Raw genomic sequence first — 25,781 nt, 5'->3', positions numbered from 1 at the left:
GTCCTTTGGATATTCAGTGTCAGTTTTGAACTTCCTCAGTGAAGTGTAGCAAGGTAGGGTGGATTGGTGCAGCAGAAACCATTGACATCACTGAGCACTTGCTTGTTTGAGACTTTACTTTTGGGATGCTGTGCCATCTTTATTAGAAGAGTTCTTGGGTGCATCCTCAGTGCTTCTCCTTGTTCATCATAGTCCACATTTGAATCAAAAAGTACCAGTTAATGTAACGTATCCAAAAATATACATCTTAGCTGATTTAATGAAACTGTATTGTATTATAGGTCCAAGTAATTAGGTTTATTTATGGAAATACTTGGTTGCAGAATTTTAAGCCAAAGTTTGACACAGTTGCTTTACACAGGGGAAATACTGCTAGGGTACAATAGAAATACAACTGAGTATTCTGAAACACTTAATTAGATTTTTTTAATTTCAAAACTTTATTATCTGACTTTAGAAGAGATGACTTAGTGTGATGAATTGGAAGCACAATGGGATTGAAAATTGGTCTAGAAGTAGCTTATATATTTAAAGACCATATAAAAGATACTGAATAATTATTTTGTGTTTAAGAGGCTTATGGAAATGCTAAAGATCAGGCTCTTTAAGCCACAGAAAAGCAAAATGTTCTTGGATAGCTCTTCAGAGGGGAGACAAAACAGCTGGACAAGTACTTAATAAAACTGCTTTTTTAATGTCAGTAATGGCAGAGCATGTGGTTCTGTGACATTATAACTGGAGACTGCCAATTCTTTCAGTGAAGACAGATTCCTAAAAGCTATTCTATATCTTATCTATATACTTTTCTAGGTTGTTGTTCCCTGTGGAATAATGAGAATTTTACTCAGAGTAGTAAATTTGTGTCAGACCTGTGTTCTTTTCAGAAAGGCCTGGCCTGACTTCCTCTTTGTTCTTGAGGGACATACCTCTGATGAACAGTAATTGGAGCCATTGAAAGATATTTCTTAAAAGCTGTAGTGTGTTTTCTGGAGGGAATAAAAATTGGTCATTCTAATTTCACAATCCATCTTTATTAGAACAATAAGAATCTAGTTTTTCCAAAATATTACTGCTGAATTGTTGTTGCTGTCCAGGTTGCATCATTTAGCCTACCTACAAACTGCCCTGGTTTTCCTACAACTTGCAGGTAGTTCAGTCACAGGACAGCAGATCATTTGGTGGGTGTTTAAAGCTTTTATTCAGCTTAGTTTACAATTCCACAGTTTAAAGGTCTGCATTCTGAGGCAATCCTTTTAAAAGCAAATGATACCTAATACTGAGAAGCAAGATTTTTTAAAAATGTGATTCATCTGATTTAGCTTTTTAGTTTAGAACTAGTCAGGTAGTACTCTGTCACTTCTTGGTGTTCTTTGTTGGCTGTGAAGGGAGGTGAAGATGCCCACCTCTGATGTTTATATGGATCTTCAGCTTTTTTGTTGGTTTAAAACCTGATGTGAGAATATAGTGCAAAATGGTAGATTTTGAAAGAAAGAGACAAAAATGAGGTAAGATAAGAAAGATGAGAAAGAGAACATAACAAGTCTTTTTCATTTGTTATCTTTTCATACCCACGTGTGTTGTGCCATGGTTTATAGCTGCCTTTTCTTTCAGAAATGTGATACCGTGTCATGTAAAGAAAAGGTGCTCCAAGGCAGAAAATTTGCAAAGGAGCATATGGTCAAAGTAGTTGTAATCTCATTCTTTCAGCAAATGTTGGGTGGAGGAGGGCCTGAAGACTTCATTCAAAGGGAAGGCACTTCATATATGTTTGTGTTTTATATCAATACAAGGAACTCTGTACATTTACTGTTTTTTTCTGTAGACATAGTGAGGCAGAGTGAGAATGGGTTGCTTCTTTTTTTGTCATTTGAAATATTAAACTGAAAGTTGTAAATATTAACTAGATTTTTTTTTTTTTACAGTGGGGCACTGATTTATGAAAATATAATTAACTGTATAACTGCAATACTTTTTTGTGAGTTAATATGTGTTAGATATGCCAAAGTTTTGTTCCCTGCTGTAGTGGATACATCATTAATTTTCTTTTCTATTTGGAAAGGTTTTTATTTTCTAAATTCAAGCTGTAGTCTGCTTTTTTACATAAAGTTCAGTGCTTTTCTGAGAAGTATTTTTCAGGGCTTTTTGTTCTGTGAATACTGGCAACATATTTGCACATTCTGTGCATGGTGCAAACATAGTCATCTTCTTCAGGGATTGTTCATATATAGCTTGAGGGCTCTCAAAGTGCTTCTGATCCTCCTTCAGGTGTGAAATGTTTAGAATAAAGTGATTTATTATATATTAATTCTGGTTAACCAGGCATGATTTGAGATTTTCACAGTCTGCAAGAAATTAAGTATTCATTAACATTTAAAGCCATTAGATGACACAGTTAAGCAATAAATGATTCATTTAGGCCCTGTTAAAGTAAATGTGCATTTGTTTCTGACTCAAAGATAAGTGGTGGCTGTCTTTGTTTTCAATTATTTTCCTCATTCTTGCTTTATTTATTCTGTGCACTTCGTTGACTTGTCTTTCTCTTTCTTTTCCTGAAACAGAAGAAGAAGAAGTGGAAAATTTTGATGTTTCCAGTCTGCCTGAAGAAGTGCTGCAGAACATAGAAGCTGACAGTTACTGGTGCATGAGCAAGTTGCTTGATGGCATTCAGGTAAATTGATTTTTCCTCTCTGTGAATAGTGGAGTTAACTGATTAATGTCATGGCTTTCAACTACTTTAAGGCTGAAAAAGAGTACATCTATGAAAAACAGGGGTTTTCTGAATTTCCCATTGGAGAAATCCGCTCTGAGTTTGGCATAGAAAAGAGGGAAGGGAAAGGAAAAAACAAACCCGTTCAACTTCTCTTAATGAAAATGTCTGCATGTTCCATTGTGTGTGATGTTCTAGAGCAGAACAGAAACTTCCAGTTCTAGATGCATGTTTTACAAATCTGTTACCAAGCATGAGGAATAGTTGCTCAGAATTTCACTGAGGTGGTAAAAACCTGGCTTATTTATTAATTTTTCAGTTGTTATTATAGGAACCTATAAGTGATTGCTGTCTTAATAGTTCCTGAAATTATCTTCATATTTTTAAAATACCCATTTAAAACTTGGTACTTACGCTGCTTCACTGAGAGTTTGATTTTTTCTATGTGGAAACGCTATAAATGAAGGCACAATTTTTCTGTTACAGGCAGCAAGTTGGAATCTAATAATGGTACATTTTTGTGTAAATGTTCATGGGCTTAAAAGTTTATAAAGATTACAAGTATCTACAACATTCTTTCCTATGACTTATTTTAATATGAATGTTTCATTGGCTAAGGCACATTGTGAACTGAACCTTGTAACAGAATTCATTTTTGACAAAATGGTTCTAGGATTGAATCAGCAACAAAAGGCTTTAACTTTTTTGAAGGTGTTTTAAGTTTATTTTTCCTGGTTAAAGCTCAGTATTTCTGTAGCATTTTTGAAATGCTCAGTCATTTTCTCACATCAGTTCCTGTAACAAATGCTGGTTTGCTTATTTCAATGTCTCAGACCTCCTAAATTTTAAACTATTTGGCCACATAGCAAAATTATGTGAAAAGTTATAAAGAAAAAAGTGAGAGCTTGAAATCTACTGGGAAGGAAGAAAGCCAGGTAAGGAAATGAAAGCTCTCCTCCAACTGTTTTATCTGCTTCTGGGACATTATTGTCAGTAGCCTGTTGCTTTACTTTTTTTCTTGGAAAGGAAGTTCACAGATTAGTCAATTTCTCCTAAAATTCTGTTTTCATACAAAACTATCAAGTACTAAGAAGCAAAATATGGAAACCAATTGCAATGGAATTAAACTGCATCAATGAAAATTTAAGCTGTTATATAAATGGAATAGTGTTGGATGTATTAAAGGATGCACTCATCCATCAAAAGAAGGCTTGAAAGATTATGCTAGTGGTGTGACTAATGATGTTACAGTTAATTCAGTGCAACTGCAGTGCTGCTGAAATAAAAGGGTTTCTTGTTTTTCTTTTCCCATTCTCCTGCTTTGTTTCCTTTCTGTGATGATACCACATAGCAGATAAAACAGTCATGTAATTGAAGGTAGGGTTGGTTGGAAGAAGTTACCCTGTTAGAAGGACTTGGATGCTGGTGGACGTGACTGGCAATGTGCACTTGCAGCCCAGCAAGCCAGCTGTGTCCTGGGTGTGTGCAAGGCAGGTGGGCAGCAAGGTGAGGGAGGGGATTTGCCCCTCTACCCTGCATTGTGAGTGCCCACCTGGAGTGCTGCAGCCATTTCAGGGATCCCAGCACGGGGCACACGTGGACCTGCTGGAGTGGGTCCAGAGAAGGGCCATGAAGGTGATCAGAGGGCTGGAGCATCTCTCCCACGAGGGAAAGGCTGAGAATATTGAGGTTTTTGAGCCTGGAGAAGAGAAGGCTCTGGGGAGATGTTACTGTAACCTTTCAGTACTTCAAGGGGACTTTTAATAAAGCTGGAGAGAGACTTTTTGCCAGGGTCTGTAGTAATAGGACAAGGGGCAACATTTCAAACAGAAGAGACTTAAATTGGGCATTAGGAGTGCATTTTCTATGATGAGGGAGCTCAAAGATGTTGTGGATGTTCTCTTCCTGGAAGTGTTCAAGGTCAGGACTGATGTGGCTTTAAACAGCGTGATTGAGCTGAAGCTGTCCCTGCCCACAGCAGGAGGTTTGGACTAGATGAACTTTAAAGATTCCCAGTGGATTCATTGTGTGATGCTATAGTTCTGGATGACTTGCATTCTGGATGCACAGTCATTTATCTCTGAAAATATGGCATAGAAGACTCCTGTGTGATGGATGTGATGATTTTGCCTGAGATGTCTGAATAAACTGTACAGGGATATGTGACATGTAACTACAATCAAAGAATCTCTGCAGAGTGTTTCCATTGATTTATTTGTCAATATAAATTTCCATTTCATGTTGCCCTACCAGTATTGGATAAGTTTAAAGAGTGCACTTTGATAACTCATATGGTCATCTTGTGAAATTTTTGGCTAATATGAACTAGATACATTTTTTTGTCTGTTTTGTCTTTTCACTGCAGAAAGGTGTAATGGAAGAATGATTGTATGATTGTATTTGTACCCCTTTATTATTCTTAACACAAAACTCATTTATTTTTCCAAACCATCCAGATGGTCTCATTTTCTTGATTCTAGAGTTGTCAAAGGTGTTATTAAGACATATGCATTTCTTGCTGGAGTTTTACCACACATAGTATCTATTATTTCTTCATTCCTCACTCATCTACCTCCCTCACTTACGTATCTAATGGACTGTGTATTTTTAATATAAGAAAGCATCTTTGAACCACAGAGACCTGTGCAATAGAACAAGACCCAAGAACAGGGGTTGGCAGCAGGACAGTCACTTCCTGACATGCATACAGTTCTCAGCTGAGAGAATAAATAAAAACTTGTTCAAATAATCTGTCGCTTTAGCAGATTCCTCAGTGCTGGTTTTTTTGTCATCTGGAGGTTCCTATGCAAGTATGTTTTTGTCTCCAGCTAGAGAATTTGCAGAACTTTTCCAACAGTTAATGTTTAATCTTGCATGATAATTTAATCTATTTTTTGTTCTTAGATTACTTTGCATCTTCTTTGTTGATTGTCTCTAAGTTTGAATGCACATGTGTCATATCACAGTTTGATTAAAGTTTTAAAAATTGATCCAACAAATACTAGGAGTATTTAAATATAAATATAATTTAATCTTGAAATCTGTAGCTGTCCTATAGCAGTCAATTTTGAATGATGATGTATGTAATTGTTTTCCTTTTCAGTGCTTCCTGAGTCTGTGCTCTGAATTTTTTTTTAGTTTTTGTCCCAGAAAGACTATGCTTCACTGCAATTGCTTTTTATTTATTTCAGGAGTACACATGAGATCTTCTGAAATCATAAGAAAATAGGATAATTCTGTGCAATATAGGACCAGCTCTGAGGTCAGACTGAGTTTCTCAGGGCTTTTTCCAGCTGGGTCTTGAACCCTCCAAGGACAGAGACTTCACAGTCTTTGGGGTTTAACCTATTTCAGTGCTTCCTCATCCTTGTATTGAAGTTTCTCCCCAGTGGGCAGATGGAATATTTTTTGTTTATGCTGCTTGTCTCTTATCTTCCCACTGGGCACCACTATGGAAAATGGAGATTTGTTGTCTTGATAACTTGGGTTTTATTAGGCTGTGATTAGGTGCTTCTGGAGCTGTCTTTACTTCAGGCTGAGCAAGCCCAGTTTCCCCAGGCCCTCAAAGAGCATGTGCTCCATATCTCTTAGCATCTTGGTGACCTTTTGCTCTTGCTTCATTTTGTTCTGAAACTTATTACCTTTTTCTTGTATCAGGGTCCTTAAAACTGGACATGGTATTTTTGATACGGTCTTGAAATACAAGAAATTATTTTTAAACATTGGAAGGAAAATCTGCACAGTAAAGATTGAGCTGTGGAACTGTTTGGTCAGAGAGGTTGTAGAATCCTCATTCTGGAAGTTCAAACCCAGAGTCCACATGGCCTTGGGCAGCTTGCTCCAGGTGATTTGGCTTCGGGCAGCCAAGCACTTCCCTCCATGGGCCAGCAGTCTGCTGGCTGGCTTTGTTAGGGCTCACCAGGGACTCAGTCTGAGCTCTCTGTCTGCTGAGATTTCAGGTCCTTTGGCACAGAACTCGTCTCCAGCCTGTATTCTTGCAAGATGTGCTGATTTATGCTGATTTATGAAAACCTGGTTCTGAGGCTGTGTGTGGCCATATGCAAAATATATCTTCCATGTGTGTGATAAAGCTGGTTGTCTTTGCAACACTTCTAAACTGTAGATGATGCATGAACATTCTTGTATTTTCATCTGTGGCTGTTCATATGGGAAAACAAGAATTATCCCATGAGTATTTTTCTCATGTAATTAAGTAGACATTCCCATATATCCAGATTATTAACTTCTTTTTTTTATTACTAAATTGTCCTTTATAACACTTTCTTCAATAGTGTCTCATTAACATTCCAGTAAAAAGTTCACATTGATCTGTGCCACCTGAAAATGTAATGTTCATGTATAAAATAGAGTATAACTTTTCATTTTAAGTTCGAGTATACTGGTAATAAAATAACCAAAGGGGAAATACATGCAATGCATAATGATCTAACCAGATGTATTAAAAATAACACTAAAATATTAACATAATCATTTATCAGGGCCTGGTAATTTTTAGAACAAAAGTGAGATAATTCATATCCAGGGACTAGAGAGTGCTGAGGTACATATTAGCTATTTCTATGTCTGATAAAATGGCAAGATTTATGACCTTTAAGGGGAATCCTGCAGAGTTCTTTCTCACTCCTGGGTTATGGAAAGTTGTTACTTATATATGCATGAATGGATGGAAGGAATGGTGCTTGGAAAGCTAGATCCAATAAATAACATGAACATGCATTTCGATTGTTGAGAAGAATGTGCAGAAGTAAGACTTCTAAAAATTCTTCATAGGACCTTCCTGGTTTATTTGAAAGGAAGAATAGGTCAAATATAGCTTTCTTTGTACCTTTTGATTGAACTCCTGCACAAGTTTCTGCATAATAGTGCAGTTTTCTGGCCTGTCACTGTGAGTAAAATTTTCAGGAAGACAACAAATCTATTTGTAATCAGTAGATGAAATATACTGCACTATCAGTATACTTCAGCATTAAAATATTTTATCCTCCACCTAAAATTTGCAGCATCAGCTTTTGGAATTGTACAAGTTTGTATTTATGATTTATACCTCTTATCCAGATTTGAACTGTTGCCTGGCCTATGCTGTAATCCAAAAATGTACTCTGAGCGCTTTTGTCATTGCCACTTTAACAGTTTCTGTAATTTATAATAAATCCACTTGAGTAAAACTGAGGTTTGACTACACCAGTAGAAGGTTGGATCATTTGTTCTGGCTCTGTGGATGCTACTCCAACAGGAGAAACAGTACCTACATTTTAATAAACTGTCGGTTTTTTTGTCCCGTTATGTAGGCATAAGTAAGATACTGTTTTGCATACTTATGCAAAATTTTGGGTTGTGATGCTTTGTAAATATTTTTCCTACTACTTAGGAAATGTTGCATTTTGAAAAGTCAGGCTTAATAGTTGTAATGGTTGACGATTGTATTTGCTGGGAGTGTCCCAATGAAGGCAGGAATGATGAATCTGACTCCATGCTCTCAGAAGGCTAATTTATTACTTTATAATACTACATTATATTAAAGAATACTATATTATACTAAAGAATGCAGAAAGGATACTTAGTGCTAAAAAGATAATAATGAAAACTCATAATTCTTTCTAGAGTCTCAACACAGCTTGGCCCTGATTTGCTAGAGAGTCAAAAAAACTCACACCAAAATCCAATGAAACAACCACCTGTGGGTAAAAATTCGCCAAACACATTCCAGACAAGCAAAACACAGGGGAAGAAAATAAGAATTGTTTTCCTTTTTTCTGAGACTTCTCAGCTTCCCAGGAGAAAAATCCTGGGTGAAGGGATTTTTTTCAGAGAATGAGAACGCCTCAGTTGACAGACCCTTTCTTCTAAAGAAGGTGTCTTGGAGTAATAATGGAACATGCTATGGACTGTGCTAACAGCATTGTTCAGCACACTTGTGTGTTTGTTCTTGTGTGTGCACACTCTCTCCTGAGCTGTATTCAGGACTGAATTTACATTATAATCTCTATCTTTTAGAAACATTTTGGGTGAAGTGTGGTTCCATGGATAGTGTAAATATACATCGTGGCTATCATTATCTGGTGTCATGTTTCCCTCCCTCCTGCCCCTATCTCTTTGCATAACTTTCTGAGCAAGATGAACCAAGATTTTTAGTAGGAGTGTGCTTATAGAATTCAGTAATATGTGAATGAAGTACTTAAATGTGTAAAAAAGAAGAATTCAGGAGATCTCTTTGTGACATAATGAGGATAAGAAAACCTTTTTCTTTCAGTTGTCATTTGTTCATGTGATACTATACTTGAACATACTAAATTGATGCATAGCAGTTCTTAAATATGAATTGGTAGAGAAAATAGCCATCCAAGTCTGTATGATTTGTATGGATTGCTTAGTGTATCCTCTACATTTAAAAGCTCTGATCTCGTTGATGAAACATGAGCAAACAACAAATGAACACCTCGTGTCAAAACTTTCCATTTGGTTCTAGAAATGTTTCTGATATTTTCTTCAGTGCACTGTTGGTGAACTGTTGGTGTATGACCTGAAAAGATGAGAAGCATTGTACCTGCACCTCTGCTTGGCGGCAGTCACAATGTCAAATTACTGACAGTGCTTTTTTCTTTTACTTAGGCTGGCTCTGTTTCTTCTTCGTGATGTCATGAAAGGTTGTTTTCCATTCCTCTTCAGCTTGCTGCTTCTTCTTCTAAAATGATCCCATCATCACGTAGAAAAAGATGAGGGATTTTCTTCAGCTAGTGCCTATGAAGTCTCTCTCTCTCTCCCCCTTGCCCTCTCTGGGAGGACAGTCCTAGTTAAATCTGTTTTGAGCATTTTTCCAAGTTTCTTCCATTTAACATTTCTCTACCCTTAAAAAAGTAAGGAATTGCTTAATAGTTTTTAAAATATTCTGTGAAGCCTATAATTTTAATATTTTATTTTAAATGATAGCAACTAGTTTTTGAGAAATCCAGACCTAGTTGTAGTTGCAGGGAAGTAGGGTGTTATACCAGTTTCTACAGAATAAGTACAGACTTAACACAAAGATTTGAAGCTGATGCAAGTTTAGATCTCTTGTGACATTATTAAGTCCTAACCTTCTGTATTGTAAGGTGAAACTAATTATGTGTCAGTCTGAACTAGATATTATGCCCATTCAGCTGTGAAGTAGGTTAGCACAGTTCACTGAAAGTGTGTTGGAACCTATCTGAGTAGAACATCAAGGAATTTAGATATTTATTGCACACCAGTGCATGAATTTTTGTTTATCAGGGGTTCTGGTGTAAATACATACTTTGTCATATGTGAATGCTCACTGTCAAGAACAGTGTTTGGAAATAAGAGATATTTTATGTGAACTCCTAGTTTTCATCCTGATTTTTTTATTATTTCCTCATTTGAAATGTTGACCATCCATAATGAGCAAAAGACAATCTCTGAAATAGTGGTAAATAATTGAGAAAATAATTGTCTTGACTCAGCTCTGAGCAAAAATTAATGGATTTTGTGACTTTAGCATGTCTTTTCTTTTCTGTTTTACTATTTTTCCTTCATTGACAAGCACAAAAGGAGCAAGAATAGTGGGTAACAGAATAGCTTTTACATTTACAAAGTCTTTCTCACAGTTTCACAAACTCCAGGAAGTCAACTACAAGTGTCATAGGAGGGCATATGTACAACACAGTTTAATTAGAAGAGAGTGCTGGGGAATCCAATAAAGATCTTTCCAGTTTAGGTGAGTTAACACAAGTAGAAGAGTGACCCCCAGCTGTGTTCATTTGCAGCTGAAATAATGAACAGAGAAATAAATAAGCAAAAGATCAAATGTAGTGAAAAGCAAATTTACCTGTTTTCAAACCAAGATGGCAGTTTTGGGTTGCATTTCCAGGTTTGTATGGATTAAATTAGGCTTTGAGAAATAAAGTAGTTTCAGATTCATAGATCACAGTCAAGAGTTGTGCTACCTGGGGAGAAACTAATGATCGAAGCACCAGTGTTTTAACTCTGTGTCGACTTTCAGTATTACATACAGGAGAATTCTTCTACAGAGGAAATAATTAAATACCATGTTGCTGTACTTTGAGTGCAGTACTACTTCTAGAAATACCAGTTAACTTTGTTTAAATAAATAAATAGAACAGTAAACAACCGTTTTGCGACAAAAAAAAGTGAATACAGTTTCTGTTGTTAGAGTACATTCTGTAAAGAAAGTGATTATTATTTCCTAAAGATTCTGTGCCTTGGATATTATCCATGACTAATACAGGTGTCTGTCAGACTTGTGTAGAAGGCAGTGTTCTAGTGCATGGGATAGTTTCTGTCTTCCTGAAATGAGAGTGTAATAGATCTGAATTCTGTGTGTCTTTCCATTCTTTCCATTTTGGTGCTTTATTGCATTAAAAAGGTTAAAAAGGATGCTCACGTTCTGTTTGTGAAATAATGTCAACAAGCTGAAAGTTTGTTTTACTTGGTGATTGTGAAAAATTGAAAAATTCAGGGAATTATTCTTGCTTCCGTATCCATACTGTTTTAGTTTATACACTGAGTTCTAATATTAATTATTGTGAAAGGGCTACTGCTAAACTAGTAGAAAAATTTGCTATAATTTTTAAAATGGCTGTTACTGTGGTCAGTTACAAGTGATCAGAGCTTACAGTAGACTTTTTGATACTGTAAATTGCTTATAGACTGAACTACTTTAATTTACAGGATTATTAGTGTATCATTTTGCCTTGTGAACTTTTAGACTTCACACTTTATAGCAGTTTTACAGAATTTGAAGATTAAATTGTGGTTTACTTTCATAAGTCAAATAAAACCTTAAAACCTCCATGTAAATAAAGTCAAGAGAGTCAAGGAGAACTTTTTTTGGTTTTAAATAGAAAAAATAAAAATTAACTGACACATAAAAGATATGAACAGATAATCATCTCTTCTACTCTAAGACCAAGTTAAAAGTTGAAATGAAGTCAAGAAAAATTAATATTTTGGGATTACTTACCTCCAGTTGATAAAGGAATTACTCAAACAATAGCAGTTGAGGTAAAACATCCAATACTCTAATTTTTGTGCTTGTGGTGGTTACACAAAAAAACCTTCTACATAGCAACTTTTTTTAAAATATGTATGTATAATTTTCTTTTCTTGAACCTCTCAAGAACCACAGGAAGACAGCTGTAACAAAAAGAGCTGAATGGAGGGATTGCCAATTAAATATTCAGAAACATTGCTGTATATTTGAATAATGTCATTATTTTAAAAGATTGATCACTTTGGGTTTCAAGCGGAGATATCTTTCTTGCTCTCATTATTTCAAACTCAAGTCTATTTTATAGAGCTGCAATCCACAAATTAAAAATCCATTTAGAGTTAATTCATTCAAAGAAATATATGCAAATATAATGTCCTTTTAGCTACATTGCTTGTGTGTTAGATTTTGATTCATGATATTAACTGCAATCTTGGGTTCAGAACAGTTATAAGTGCATTAAAACAGACTTTTGATTTCTTATGCTGCTTGAAGTTATTACTCTGTACTTCAAAAGATCAAATTATTTCCCTGCCTCTGATTATAGGCTAAATTTTCATATTTCCTACATTATTTGTAGAATTGTAAATTTCTGAGAAAAAAAATCACCTTAAAAATATCTAACATGGCACATTTTGGCATGTAAGATGAGGGCCTTTTAAAGCTATTTGAATTTCTGCAATAAAGTAACTTCACTAGATTAGCAAGTAGAGAACAGTTGATGTAGGAATAGCTATACAGAATATGCTGTTAGAGGTGGGGACTCACAGAACTGTACAGTGTGATGATTTACTATTTTACTGTAGAAGCAGACCTAGGAAATGTAGTCACAAAACAGAAACACCATTAGAAAACAGAGAAAAATACATGGATTAAGAAAAGTAATTGAAAGAAAAGAAACCTTTTTTGCTTTTCTGCAGCTAATACTTGTATGTGGTCTCCTCTTTAGGATAACTACACGTTTGCACAGCCAGGAATCCAAAGGAAAGTGAAGATGTTGGAAGAACTTGTTAGTCGGATTGATGGTAAGTCTCAAAGGCAACCTGATTTCTAAGTGATGTTACACTGAAAGTGTTTGGTTAAAATGCATGCAGGAAAAGCCAACATCACTGCAGTCACCTGCAGTGGTGCAGCAACATCACCTTCCTCAGGTGAGGTGTCATCGCTGGCTTGTGGCACGCTGGCCTTTGCGGATCACTGTCGTGTATCATTTAAAAGAAAGCCACTAGAGCATGAGCCTCTTTCATTACTTTTTATTAAGGCAATATAATCAAAATTCAATGGCAATTTCTTTGCAGCAGAGTAATGACCACACACAAAAGGCAGCCAGTATTCATTTCCCATTAAGCCTCAATGGTTGTTGTAATGCAGCAAGTCACAGTGGTTGTTTATGGTTGTCCTTCGGCACTATGTTTTGTGCCTTTGTGCATCATTTTGCTATCTGGAATGCCTGCATAATTTCTCTGTGGAATCCAATTAATTATGAACTCTGGAAATAACATCTTTAATTTTATAGATAAATTACAGTATGTGCAGGGGTAATTTTAGATTATTCTTTCATGTTTAAGCGGCGCGCTTTGAAATATTTTACCTTCATCCTTAAAGTAATTCCTTTCATGAAATGCTGACTGTCATATAGCTAGGACAGAGTTTAATTAAATGAAATGCAAGAGATAATGCTTGCCCATTCTAAACATAATCTCTTGATAGTTTGTTAAATTAATGAACAGAGTATTAACAAAATGTTGCGAAGCAGAACCGGGCATATATTTGCAACACTAGCATGGCAGTGATGACTTAGAAAAAATATTTCATGTGTAGCTTTATATTTGATAATCTTCTTGGAAACATTAATTCCCTGGTTCTGTTACATATAGTGAAGGGGTTTTTTGTGCCTGTGCTTCTCATAGGAGATTTTGCCTCCTTGTGTGTACATCCTTAATATTTTATAATCGTCTCTGTGCTTTCTAGGATATTAAGGTATTTTTAATGATCACAAACCAATGGCAGGAGAAAAAGGTTTGTGTAAAATTTCACTATAAACTTAAATGTATGTAAAAATTTTTGCTATTGATATATTTTTTTAAAATGTCAGTAAATATGAAAAATGTAAGGGCATATTTCTGTATATTGGGTAGCTAAATATTTATATTAAAATATAGTTAAATCAGTGTATTTTGTTACTTAAAAAATATTCTAACTTCTTGTGATGTGATTTTTATATGTAGTTTTAGTCTTGCATCAATTGATGTTTTCATTTCAGAAGCAAATTATTATACATTAAATGAAGTATATAATTCAAATTCCTATAAATAGACTTCCTTAACTTGGTCAACGATCGTTTATATAAGCAACTTGTTTAACCAAGTTTTTAAAATTAGAAATAGCATTCTGATAGTCAGCTTTGTTGTTCAATTGAATAAAAATATTAAGTATACTACAATATATTATTTTTTAGTTTAAGGAAAAAAGAAATGCTGAAGTCTTATTTATACCTTCAGTGCTTTAGGGATATAGTTAAATAATTTCTCTCAATTATTAGGTTTAGGAAGCATTATTTTTAAAGCTTCACACTTTAAAAAAATAAGTCAGTTGTAACAAATAGCTGTGTCATCTTATCCTGTTCTTTGATTATCCTTTGCAACTGAAAGTAAAGTGTGAGTTCCTGGTTTTTTTATCTAATTTGAAATAAAGCTGTGAGGTCTTTATAATTTTTTTGTAGTTTTTAGTAGATATCATGAGTGTTTGCTAGTAAATATTGATGGACATTTACAACTGCTTAGGTTACATGGGGCCTCTGGAAGTCAGTGTTCCAAGCCTTTTTCCTTGCCTGGATGCCTCTGTCTAATGGGAAAGGACCAATTTAGAGCAGGCTCTGTGGAGTCTTGCTCTGTTGAGTTTTGAGTGATTCCAGGGATGGAGATTCTGCAGCTTCTTTGGGTAGAACTGTTTGAGAAGTTTGACTACTTCCACTGTCATTTTATTTTTTATATAAATAATTGTTTTTAAAAATGGAGCTTATGTCCACTACCTTTTATTTTATCTCAGTGTACTTCTGAGAAGAATTTGGTTCCACATTCTCTGCATGCTCCCTTTAGGTAGTTGCAGCTTTTCATAGACTTCTTTTTAAGGCTGGATCAACCCAGTTCTGTCAGCCTCCTTTCATGTGTGAAGCGCTCCAGCTTCCTCTGCCTCCCACTGGGCTTGCTCATGTGTGCCAGTGTCACAGCATGGGGAGAATGCTGCAGACATGGTTTCCCAAGTGGTAGATGCAGAGGAAGAATCCCTTCCCCTGACCTGTTGTTGTCTTTCTTGCTTAGAAAGCCCAACAAATGCGTGGCCTTTCTTGCTGCAAGGGCATTCTTGACTTGGATACAGCCTGTTGTCCATCAGGAACCCCACGTCCCTCTTGGCAGAGCTGCTTTCCATCAAGCTGTGCCCAGTCAGTGCTTGTTGAATGAGACTTCCATCCCAAACAGAGGACACTTGCCTCTCCTGGATCTCTGAGATTCCTCTCGGCCATTCCTTTAGCTTGCCGATGTTCCTTAAATAGTAGCCCTCTTTGTCAGTGTGTCAAGCACCCTTCCCAATCTCATATCATTTGCAAACACAGTGTGTATTCTATGCTATCATTAGTTTTTAACAAAGATACTGGCCCTAGTGCTGACTCTGGAGGGATATCATTAGTAATTTGTTCTCAGCTGGACTTTGTATTGCTGATCACAACCTTTTAATACAAGGGTCCAGTTAAAAGTTTTGTGTCGTAAAGATACACATTTTTCGTTATTCTTTGGGCTGTTTCTTTTTGTATTGAAGACTGTCCACTCAATTACTTTCTTTCTCAAGGAAAGCACGCCAAAGTATGTCTAAGATTAAAATAAAGTTTTGGTTGTTAATTAGGCAATGGTGGTTGTGTATTGCAGTCATAACCTTTTGGATGCCTCAGCTAAGGGATCCTGAATTTATTGGGTTTTTGGTGGAATCGTGACATAGTTTGATTGAATATTGTGGTTTACTCTTCATTTCCTTTTTGCTTTTGTCTTTTTATTCTGGGTTTGCTGTACTTCAGTTAAAGGGAAATGTATGGCTGATATAAATTCAGTGACTTTGCGTTTTAGAAAAGCTCCTCATGATCTGTATTTGCTGTACTTACTCTAAGTGCTTATTAAGGTTACTGTGCAAGAAAATAATATTCCTGTTGGTACTGTGTCACATTATTTCTTGATGCTGGGTAACTGCACAGTGAAGCAAATCTTGATGTAGTAAGTAGCTGTGTGAGTGGATGAAGCCTGTACTGCCTTTTTGCTAATAGTAATGGATTACCAGTATATGAAAGGTGATGCTTGTGCTTTGGAGAATGCTAATGCATTATGTCAGTGATTCAAGCAACCTTCATTAACCCAGCCTTATGGATCACAACTCCCCTCAAAGTAACTGTCCTCGTGTGTACACTCCAGAATATTGCAGAGGACTTCAAACAGCCAAAATACCCTCTTAATTGAATCATAATCTCTCTGCTTAAACTCCAGAAAATAATTTTGATAAATTGTGTTTAATGGAATTTTTTGGTCTGCTGATGGAATGTTGTTATAGATGAGATGGAGTTTGAAGATAAAACATTATTCAATCTCATTAGTCTACTTGTCATCATCATTCAGATTTTTCTCAGAATTATATGAAAAAATTGAGAGGGAGAATCAATAGATAGCTCAATAATACAAGGAATTTCTCATTATCTTTTCTGTTTCCTATTATCTTTTCTGTTTCCTGTAATGCCAGCAGAGCTTCTCTGCTCTAAATGATGAACCATTTCTCATGGTTTGTAAAAGGTTATACTCATGCAAAAGGTCATACTGTCTTCCACTTTTACTTCATTTAGGGTTGAAATCAAATAGACACAGTATAGGAATGCCCAAACTTATTCAGGATTTGTGTTTCCAGAATTTACAGGTGCTTAGCACTTGGCTGGAAGAGTCTCAGCTTCTTCAATTTACTGTAATTATGACAGCTGGTAATTATGTGAGAGTTTGAGGTAGCCATTTGGAGAAGTCTGAGCATTTGTAGATAAAAGTAGTCTGGGGATTCCATAAACATTGATAAAAAGTGATAGAGTCATGTAGCATTCTCTCCAAATTAACAATAAGGCAGTTCTAGGAAAAAAACATAGCCTATGTTAAATGTATTTGTAATATATGTTGGCTTCTTATTAGTATTGCCAAAAATTATTAAGCCAGTATAGACAACTCAGAAAAAAATATTCTGTGCCTTGTGTGGGGATATGTTTGAAAAGACTTTTTTCTGCATCTTTTCTAGAACAACTCAACCCAGGTTTTGCATTTGTGTTCTGCACAAATTTTTTTTTTTTATAGATAAAGTCTCTGTTATTACTGTTTCACATTCTTTCACCAAAAATCACCAATCATTTTGTAGAACTTTCCCTTGAATTTTAGTAACAAGAGATGGAAAAATGCAGAAAATTATTGAAAATAATAGTTGAAAAGCTTACAGCTGCTGTGTATACCTTCCCCCTTCTCTTCAAAATTGAGGTAATGGAAAAATACCTAGGAACATAAAAAGAGTGCTGCATTTTAACTTGCTCATAAGGAAGACTTTGATTTCTCTGGAATTCAGCTGCATTTTTCAAAGGTTCAGTAAAATTTCAGAATTTCTGCTGTTTCCACTGTGAATGCATCTTCTCATCATCTGTTTTGGAGAGTTACCACAGCTTTCCTATATAGGATGTTTTCATCGGGACAATTTCTAGTTTATTTGCATTTTATTGTTATAAAAAAAGTTAAAAATTTTTAAAGAGGTGTTTTAGTGCAAAGTTTAGGTTATTATATTTGGATTGCTTAAAAGAATGACTTTTAATAAATACTGAATAGTGTTGCTTGGAGAAATATTGTTAGTTATTCCTAAGTGCAGTTAAATTGCTATCTCACCTTTTAAAACCATCTTCTTTTAAAAAATTTTACAAGTCCTATTTTTCTTTTTGCTGCCATGTTCAATATATGTTTTCATTCACACTAAATGACAGATAAATTAGATAATGCCTCTTGTCCTAATGTTCTGAGCAAATAAATCTTGACTTCACTCATCATACTTTCTTTACTTATTTCTCTCGTAGGTTACAAATGTCTTGGTTGGCTCATTATCTTAAGTTCTGTAGATGATGCCAGAACTAAGGACTTGTAATAAAGTACCTTCATGTTGTGGCCTTAAATTCATATTTTGCATAATTTTGCTATTCACATAAAATTTTAAAATATAATTCTCTTGTAAATAGTTATGTGTTGTGTGTAAATATGCACAGATCAAGTTCTTAGTGAAATGTATTCAGTTGAAATTTTTTCATTTTTGTGTGCATTTTTGTTAACCACAGTGGAAAGGCTAATTTTATTGTACCATTCTGTGTACTTCTCATGCTTTGAAATATTTACTGTAGAAATGTCTAAAAGGTTGGTTAATAAAGCTCTTAAAATTATATATAATACGTTTTCTTATTTAATTGGAGAAGTCTATAAAACATCCTTCATTAGAACAGGATTAGTACTTGTAGGATTATCCTTTCAAAAGTCTGAATTTATTTAAGAGCTGTGTTTCTTTAACGGGCTGCCAAAGTTTTTAATGTCCAGACTTCACTTGGGATTGTTGCAGTTTCCTCTCTGAGTATTGTGTGGATGTTCAGCAGGTTCTTGTCCCAGGAGATAAAGGTGCCTATTCCCATAGAGCTGTCCAATGCTCCAAACACAAACATTTCACAATTCTGCTCAGAACTTCATTTCATATGACGAGTTAAGGCAGAAAGTATTTAGAGATACCTCATGAGTATTTTTAATGCTTCCACAGTTTCTGAAGGACATTCAGTTAAACTGCAGAGAAAATAGTTTTACCTTTTTCTTTTGGAAAATCTGACTCTCGGAAAGACAAAATATCAACCAAGACTAATACTTTTTCTTATTAATCCACTTACTGTTGTTTAATCAGAACTCACAGAACAAGTTATTTGTTCAATATATGTGATAGATATAGATTAATTAATTTTGTTTTTAATTTGAATCTTGGGTGTTCATACAATGAACTGATAATGAAACTGTGGTAATATATGACATTTGATCTATCTTTGTTAGGTATTTAATCATGCTAATGATTTTTTTGGTTGATGGTTGAAGAATGCATAATTATATGTGCAAAATTATGTTCATGTTTAATTATACTGTAAAACATTTTACAGACACCAATAACTTTGAATTAGGATTGTGTTGAAGTGTCTGGAAAAAAGAGCTCTAATTGCAAGAGTTGCAAAATGGGTATTCTTAGCCTTATGAAAGCATTTTGAATTGGAAATGGACATAGAATTTTATTAGAATTTATTTAGACCTTACTGCTGCTGTTGAGAATGAGTGATTAATAAGGACCTTGCTTCTTGGTCCATCTTTCTATGTCAGCTTGGTGCTGAAGTGATAGAAAATCTTGTAAGCATTTCATAATTGTTTTAATTAATTTGCACTCCAAAGCTCTTTCTCATTTTAATAAAGCTGCTTTATTTAGCTCACTAGTAGTTATTTTATATCTGATTTTATGGTTGTAATTACTGTATTATACTTTAATCCACTTGTAAGTGCTGTTCACTGGGCATTATAATTAATTGATATATCTTTAAAATAATATTTTTTATGTTTTACTATGGAGATTATATTTGTATGCTATTACAGAGTTCAGAAACCTTACCAAGAGTTGAGCCTGACTGTAAAGTAATTTGTAAGTTCCTGAGTACTTGTAAGTACTTTAACTTTTAAATTGCCAAACCTTACTATTTTCATGGCAAATTAAAAAATAAAAAAAGAAAAAAGGGAAGAAAAGAGATGTTTCACTTGATGGGGGATTTAAAAAGTGTCAGGCATAAACACTTTTATGAATTCATACAGTTATGATTTAGAAAAAGAGGCTAGAGAAGTCCAGTGATGGTACCCAGAGGTGTCCCATCAAACATATGTTTTTCCCTGTTGTTTGTTGCACTTGGAATGTTGAGGACCACCTGCAAACATGAGAGTTTTTCTTAACTTTTAGCTAGAAGGGTAGATCTTTTTGGATTACTACTAAGTGTTTTTCCTAATATTTTCCTCCATTTGGTGTTACATGCTGCAGAATTGTTACTTTCATTTGATTCCATGAGTGAACCAGGCCTTCCCTTCCATCCTTCCCTCCTCTAGTATTTTCTTCTTTTGCTTTGTTATCAGTTTCTTGTGCTTTTCACTATTAGCATATGGACCATATCTTTTGTTATGATGAAGATGCTTCTCAGTCATAGCTATGAGCTATATGTTTAGTGAGCTCAATTTAAATAGACCATTATCTTTAAATTGTAGGTCATGAGGAGGATGTAATTGGCAATACTTCTGTGTTTCTGCCAGTCATATTTTCATTTTTAGGACTTTCCAGTGTATTTTTTAATGCTTTTGTTGTAATTTTTTACAGTGGACAGTTTTAACCAGTTATAAAAAATAAACTTGTGGAACAAGATATAATCAGCATGTAAATATTTGACTTGGATCTCTGCTATTACTTGAAGTAGAACTATGTATCGTGATGAGGTCTTTTCTTGAGGTGCACATTTATGATCTTTAGAATGTCTTCTTCAATCATCAGGAGCTCCTTTTGCAATTAATGTATATTAATATAAGTTAATATACATAACTACTAATAACTCATTGCTAAGCTGTGGTCTTGACAGAATTACTTTTTCTCAGAATTTTATATTGGGGGTTGTAAGCCCTTTTCTGCTTCTGCAGCTGGTAACATCTGGTGTTGAGATTTCACTCCAAACTCTTACCTTTGTATCCCACAAATATCCTGGCTTTAAGCAATGTAGAAATTATTTAGGAGAGAAAATTAGATTAAAAATTAGCTTTCAACAAATAGAGCACTACAAAAGAAAGCAATCATGAGCTGGTGGCAAGGTCCTTTGTTTTGGACTGCAAGGTTCTGTATGTGGGAGCTGTAAGATAGGGATGGATTGCACCCTCAGCGAGTTTGCACCAAGTCAGGTGGGAGTGTTTATCTGCTGGAGGGTAGGAAGATTCTGGAGAGGGATCTGGACAGGCTGGATCAGTGGGTTCAGGCCAGTTGTGTGAGGTTCAGCAAGGCCAAGTGCCAGGTCCTGCTCTTGGGTCACAGCAGCCACTGCAGCACTGCGGGCTGGGGCAGAGCTGCCCTGCAGAGAAGGGCCTGGGGGTGCTGGCAGCAGCTGGATGAACATCTGTCAGTGTGTGCCCAGGTGGCCGAGAGGGCCCATGTAATCCTGGCTCACATCAGAAACAGCATGGCCAGCAGGACCAGGGCAGTGATTATCCTTTCTCAACACTGGTGAGGCCATGCCTCAAATCCTCTGGGCCCCTCTCAATAAGAAGGACATTGAGGTGCTGAGTGTGTCCAGAGAAGGGCAATGGAGCTGGTGGAGGGTCTGGAGCACAAGTCTGATGAGGAGCAGCTGGGGGAGCTGGGGCTGTTCAGCCTGGAAAAGAGAGTCAATGGAGACCTTGTTGTCTACAGCTGCCTGAAAGGAGGCTGTGGCCAGGTGGGGGTCAGTCAGTTCTCCCAGATAACTAGTGACAGGACAGGAGGAAATGACAAGAGGAAGTTGTGGCACGAGAGGTTTAGGTTGGATATCATGAAACATTTCCTCACCAGAAGGATTATCAAGGAGTGAAACAGGCTTTCCAGGGAAGTGTTTGGGTCACTGTCCCTGCAGGTTTTTAAAAGATGTGAGCCCTTAGGGACGTGGTTTATTGGTGGGCTTTGCAGTGTTAGGTTAATGGTGTAGGATCAAGATCTTACAGGTCTTTTCCAGCCGAAATGATTATATGATTCCATGGAAGACAGGAGTGCTGATGTGTTTCTATAGCATGTTTTCATACATTAAGGATCAATGCAAAAAAGTCATTGTGCATGCAAAGGACAATGCCAATAAGCTCCTGTGGCAAAGATTGGCTCATTATTTCCTTTTGCTTTGGTATCAGAGCAGTTACTCTTGCACTTTTTAAGAAAAATTGTGTGGGTTTTCATGAGAAATATACACTTTCTTTTGTTGAACTAAAATGCCTCTTTATGAGAGACTGTTAGCTTACATGCATTTCAGATAATTTTTAACACTTAGCGCTTTTTATATTTACAATGGAATATGTATAAAATATTGATACAATAGAGCTAACAGCAAAGTGTTCAGGGTATGAAATATGACTGAAAAATAGACTGTAAGTAATACTCAAAATTTCAAAACTAGGTCAAACATCAGAAACTATAGGATTTGTAGGAATCTTGGAATAAAGGTGAGTGCCAAAAGGCTAATGTTCTGAAATGTTGAATTGTACAGATAGATGTGGTAACACCATGCTGTGCCACAGTAATTTGGCGGTTCAGGCATAATCTTAGATTATTTTGCTGTTTTTCTTTGCTTATGTGTAAGCTTGCCTAGTGACTAGTTCTAACACCATCTTCCTGTCAGGAGAGCAGTTGAGTTGTTTTGACATGTTGTTTCTGTCCTTAACTGTTTAGCTCATGATTTTGTAATCATAGAGATTTTAATTTTGACTTCGGTGAAACAGCATGAGATGCTGACACTGAACATGAAGAATAAATATGTGTGTAGGCCCATCTGCTTTGAGAAGCATGTGTTTAAGGTGGCTATATGTGATCAAATTAATGTACCAATAGTGTAATTAATAAAAATATTAATAGTTATAAATAAACCTGTTTGTCTACAGGTTACCTATTTTTGACAGTATGCTCCTTTGGAATGCATCACTGTAATGTATTTTGGTCATTAATCAGAAGACTTCCTTCACCCAAACTTTATATATAGATTTATTGAAAATGTTGGGAAGCTTACTAAATGTAATTTTTATTTTTTTGAATTTTGATAAAAGAATTGGTTGTTTTAAAACTGTAAAATAATTATGTTATCAGAAACTGCAGTAGAAGTAGTTTTTATAAAATACTTCATGTCCTAAAGCTGACAGTAATTATATAACTTCTTGTTCATTGCACATACATACTTATTTTCATTGAAATGGAAAATTTAGATTTAGATTATGCCAGTCCAAATTACCTTTATCAGCAAATTAGCTTCTGCTTACAATTACTTGCAAAGTAGGAAGAATTAGCTTCTTTACTCAATGCATCTTCTATTCCAGCCTTGCATCAATTAGGTATAAAGCACAGAGTTTAGTAATCCATTTTTCAACTTGTTTAGACTAGAAAGCAACTTTCAAGAAATTCATTAGGCCCATTAACTACCATAGTTGAAATATCACAACTGGCACAATTTATTGTTCTTCATTACTTACTTTTAATGGCTACAAACTAGCAAATGAAAATTGTTTCTGCTATGTGAAGAACAAAAATTTTGTGAGTTAGTAACTCTGCTTAGAAATAAAACTGCCTTTTTTTTTGTGTCCTGCTTGATGTACTAGATTATCAAATCATAGCTGTAATGTATGTATCCACATGTGACATTCAAATAATAAATTTAACCCAGTATCTCACTTCAGTATATTTAGCTTGAAGCTAAATTTTTCCAAAGCAAAGCCACACAATAGTAATTCAGCATTTGGCATGAGTCTAATGATCTAAAGGATGTAATAATGGTGCAGTGGGTGGAGAGCTGGCAGAGGGCAGGGCTCAAAGTGAGTGAGGCTGCATTTGGCAGGGGAGCATTCACCAGTGATGTCCTTAAGTGTTCAAGTCTAAGGCCAGCTCTCTTCAATTTTTTTATCAGTGATGTGGATGCAGGAGTTGAAGGCAGCATTACCAAATCTGCAGATGATGCTATAATGGGGTTCACCGTTGACTCTTGAGGAGCAAGATGCCTTAGATAAGGATCTTGCTAGATTGGAGCATTGGGCAATCATCAATGATTTATTTAAGATTTTAAAATCTAACAAAAACAAGTCACAAGTTCTGCACCTTGATGAAGTAATTCTGAGCACAGGTGTAGATTGGGAGAGGATGGGCTCAAGAACAGCTCTGAAAAAAGGGATCTGGTTTGTCCTGGCTGGGAGGGCAAATCCCATCCTGGGGTGCACCAAACACAGCATTGCCAGCTGCCCAAAAGACTTGATTATCCCACTGTTTATTATCCCACTGTGTTCAGTGTTGCTGTAGCATCACCTTGAGCATGGTGTGCAGTTCTGGGCCTTACAATTTAAGAATTTGTCTATATTTGTTTATATTTATATTGTGGAAGGGTGTGACTTTAGGAACATAAATACCAGGTCTGGTGAAGACTGCTTTAGCCACAGATAAATGGAGGCTGACAAGTGCTATGGGGAAATACCAGTGCTTAATACATTTTCATTGATATTTGTTTTTAGTTATCTTTGGACACAAGATGTGTTAAGTGAACCTTTGGAGTAATGTGTTGTTGTGTCTTAGTTTTTTTTAAAGCTCTCATTTTTGATTGCTTTTAAAATCTAAAAGGTTTGTACTTCCAGCTTCCATAATGAAAAAACTGTTTTATATTGGCCGAGACTTTCATATAGCCAAAAAATACATCCTGAGGGGAAAAAAATTGAGCAGCTTTAGTCTTTATCGTAATTTAGCATCACTTAACTTCTGTTCCCTTAATCTCTAGGTAATGTTTCCTATAACAGTGCTTCCATACTCTTGGGATTATTCTTTTAATTAATTTAGTGGTTTAATACCTTTTTAAGTATTTCTTAAATTTGTAAAGTTTGGAAGATGAGCATTTACTCATTGTTTAGCTGGTAATACACCTCTGTGAATTTGGATAAAGGGGTAATCTGGGCAGCAAAATCTCCAAAGAATGTATTTGTATACAGAAGGACAGTGGGAATATTTTACTTAGGCTTTAACAAAGACTTCTTGCTATAAATTTGTTCAAAATAAGACATGAGCATTTCTGCAGTATTTGTCATCTACACCATGCTGATGTCATATTTGAGCCTGTTAACTAAAGCCTGTTAACAGAATGTCTGTGATCCTTTTTGCAGAAAATTCTCTCAGTATAGACAAGCCATGTAGTAGATTAGTTCTATTAGCTCTAGCAATAATCCATGCAAGTGATTATCACAGCTTTCAAATGGTATGTGTTCTACAAAAAACACAGTGTGTGAGAGTACTGGTTTAGAAACCACTGATTTGTATTGGTTTTATTTGCATTTATTTGTAATACCAAGAAATTATTTAAGCTGTTAGTTAAGTTTTCTCACTGTATTTCCTACACATTAATCTCACTTTTTCTTGTCTCAAATGAATGCAACCTTTACATGTCCTTTCCTTATATTTCTTTACCTTCTTAATTTAATAATTTTCTTTTTTGACTGCCAAAATTTTATTTTTGGAGGCCTTTATGTTATTTGGAAACCATATTTCTTGTTGTATTGTCCCAAAAAATTTGTAGCTTAAGAAATTAGTGAGGATATATGTACCTAATGATTTCACATTAGAACTTTGTATATTTTTGTGGTATATTTTAAAACTCTGATCTTAATGTTTTATTAAGATAGTGCAACTCAGACCAGTTATTTAATCTATGAAGTGGCAGAAAAATCAGTCCATTGTAATGTTTAACTAATTTATATTTTGAGTGTTCTCATTTGGTTGTGAGAATTTGCATGCACCACCACAAGTTTTTTCCTTGAGATTGGAGGAGTATTTGATTGTTTTAGACAGAGAACTTGGTACTTCAAGATTTCAGAAAAGCTGCAGTAAAATACCTATTTATTTTGTCTTCAGAACAAGTTCATAGGCACTTGGATCAGCATGAGGTGAAATACTTGCAATTTGCTTTCCGCTGGATGAATAACTTGCTGATGAGAGAAGTCCCTTTACGGTGTACCATCAGGTTATGGGACACATACCAAGTAAGTACTTTTTTAAACCTCTATAACTCTAGTAAAGTGTTTTGGACATGCCAGTATCTTTGTGAGTGGTTTTTCTTGAACCTTTTTCTTTAGTGTTGTCTGAGTATCATCATAATAAAAGAAAAAACCTTCAATGATCATCACTACTTAGAAACATTTAATGTCT

At 35.4% G+C, this 25,781-nt stretch overlaps 1 protein-coding gene across 1 annotated transcript in view; it reads left to right on the top strand.

Annotated features, from left to right (window-relative positions):
- The window catches only part of TBC1D22A (TBC1 domain family member 22A), a 141,127-nt gene that overhangs the window by 48,239 nt on the left and 67,107 nt on the right, over positions 1-25,781 (top strand). The window contains exons 9-11 of the mRNA XM_063155450.1: positions 2,559-2,668; positions 12,682-12,757; positions 25,488-25,615. Coding sequence (XP_063011520.1) covers positions 2,559-2,668; positions 12,682-12,757; positions 25,488-25,615 — 314 coding nt within the window. The remainder of the gene's footprint in view (positions 1-2,558; positions 2,669-12,681; positions 12,758-25,487; positions 25,616-25,781) is intronic.

The sequence above is a fragment of the Melospiza melodia genome, chromosome 4, assembly GCF_035770615.1.
Source record: "Melospiza melodia melodia isolate bMelMel2 chromosome 4, bMelMel2.pri, whole genome shotgun sequence".
Taxonomy (NCBI): domain Eukaryota; kingdom Metazoa; phylum Chordata; class Aves; order Passeriformes; family Passerellidae; genus Melospiza; species Melospiza melodia.
The sequence above is the reverse complement of the archived record's forward strand: the minus strand, read 5'-3'. Positions and strand labels throughout refer to the sequence as shown.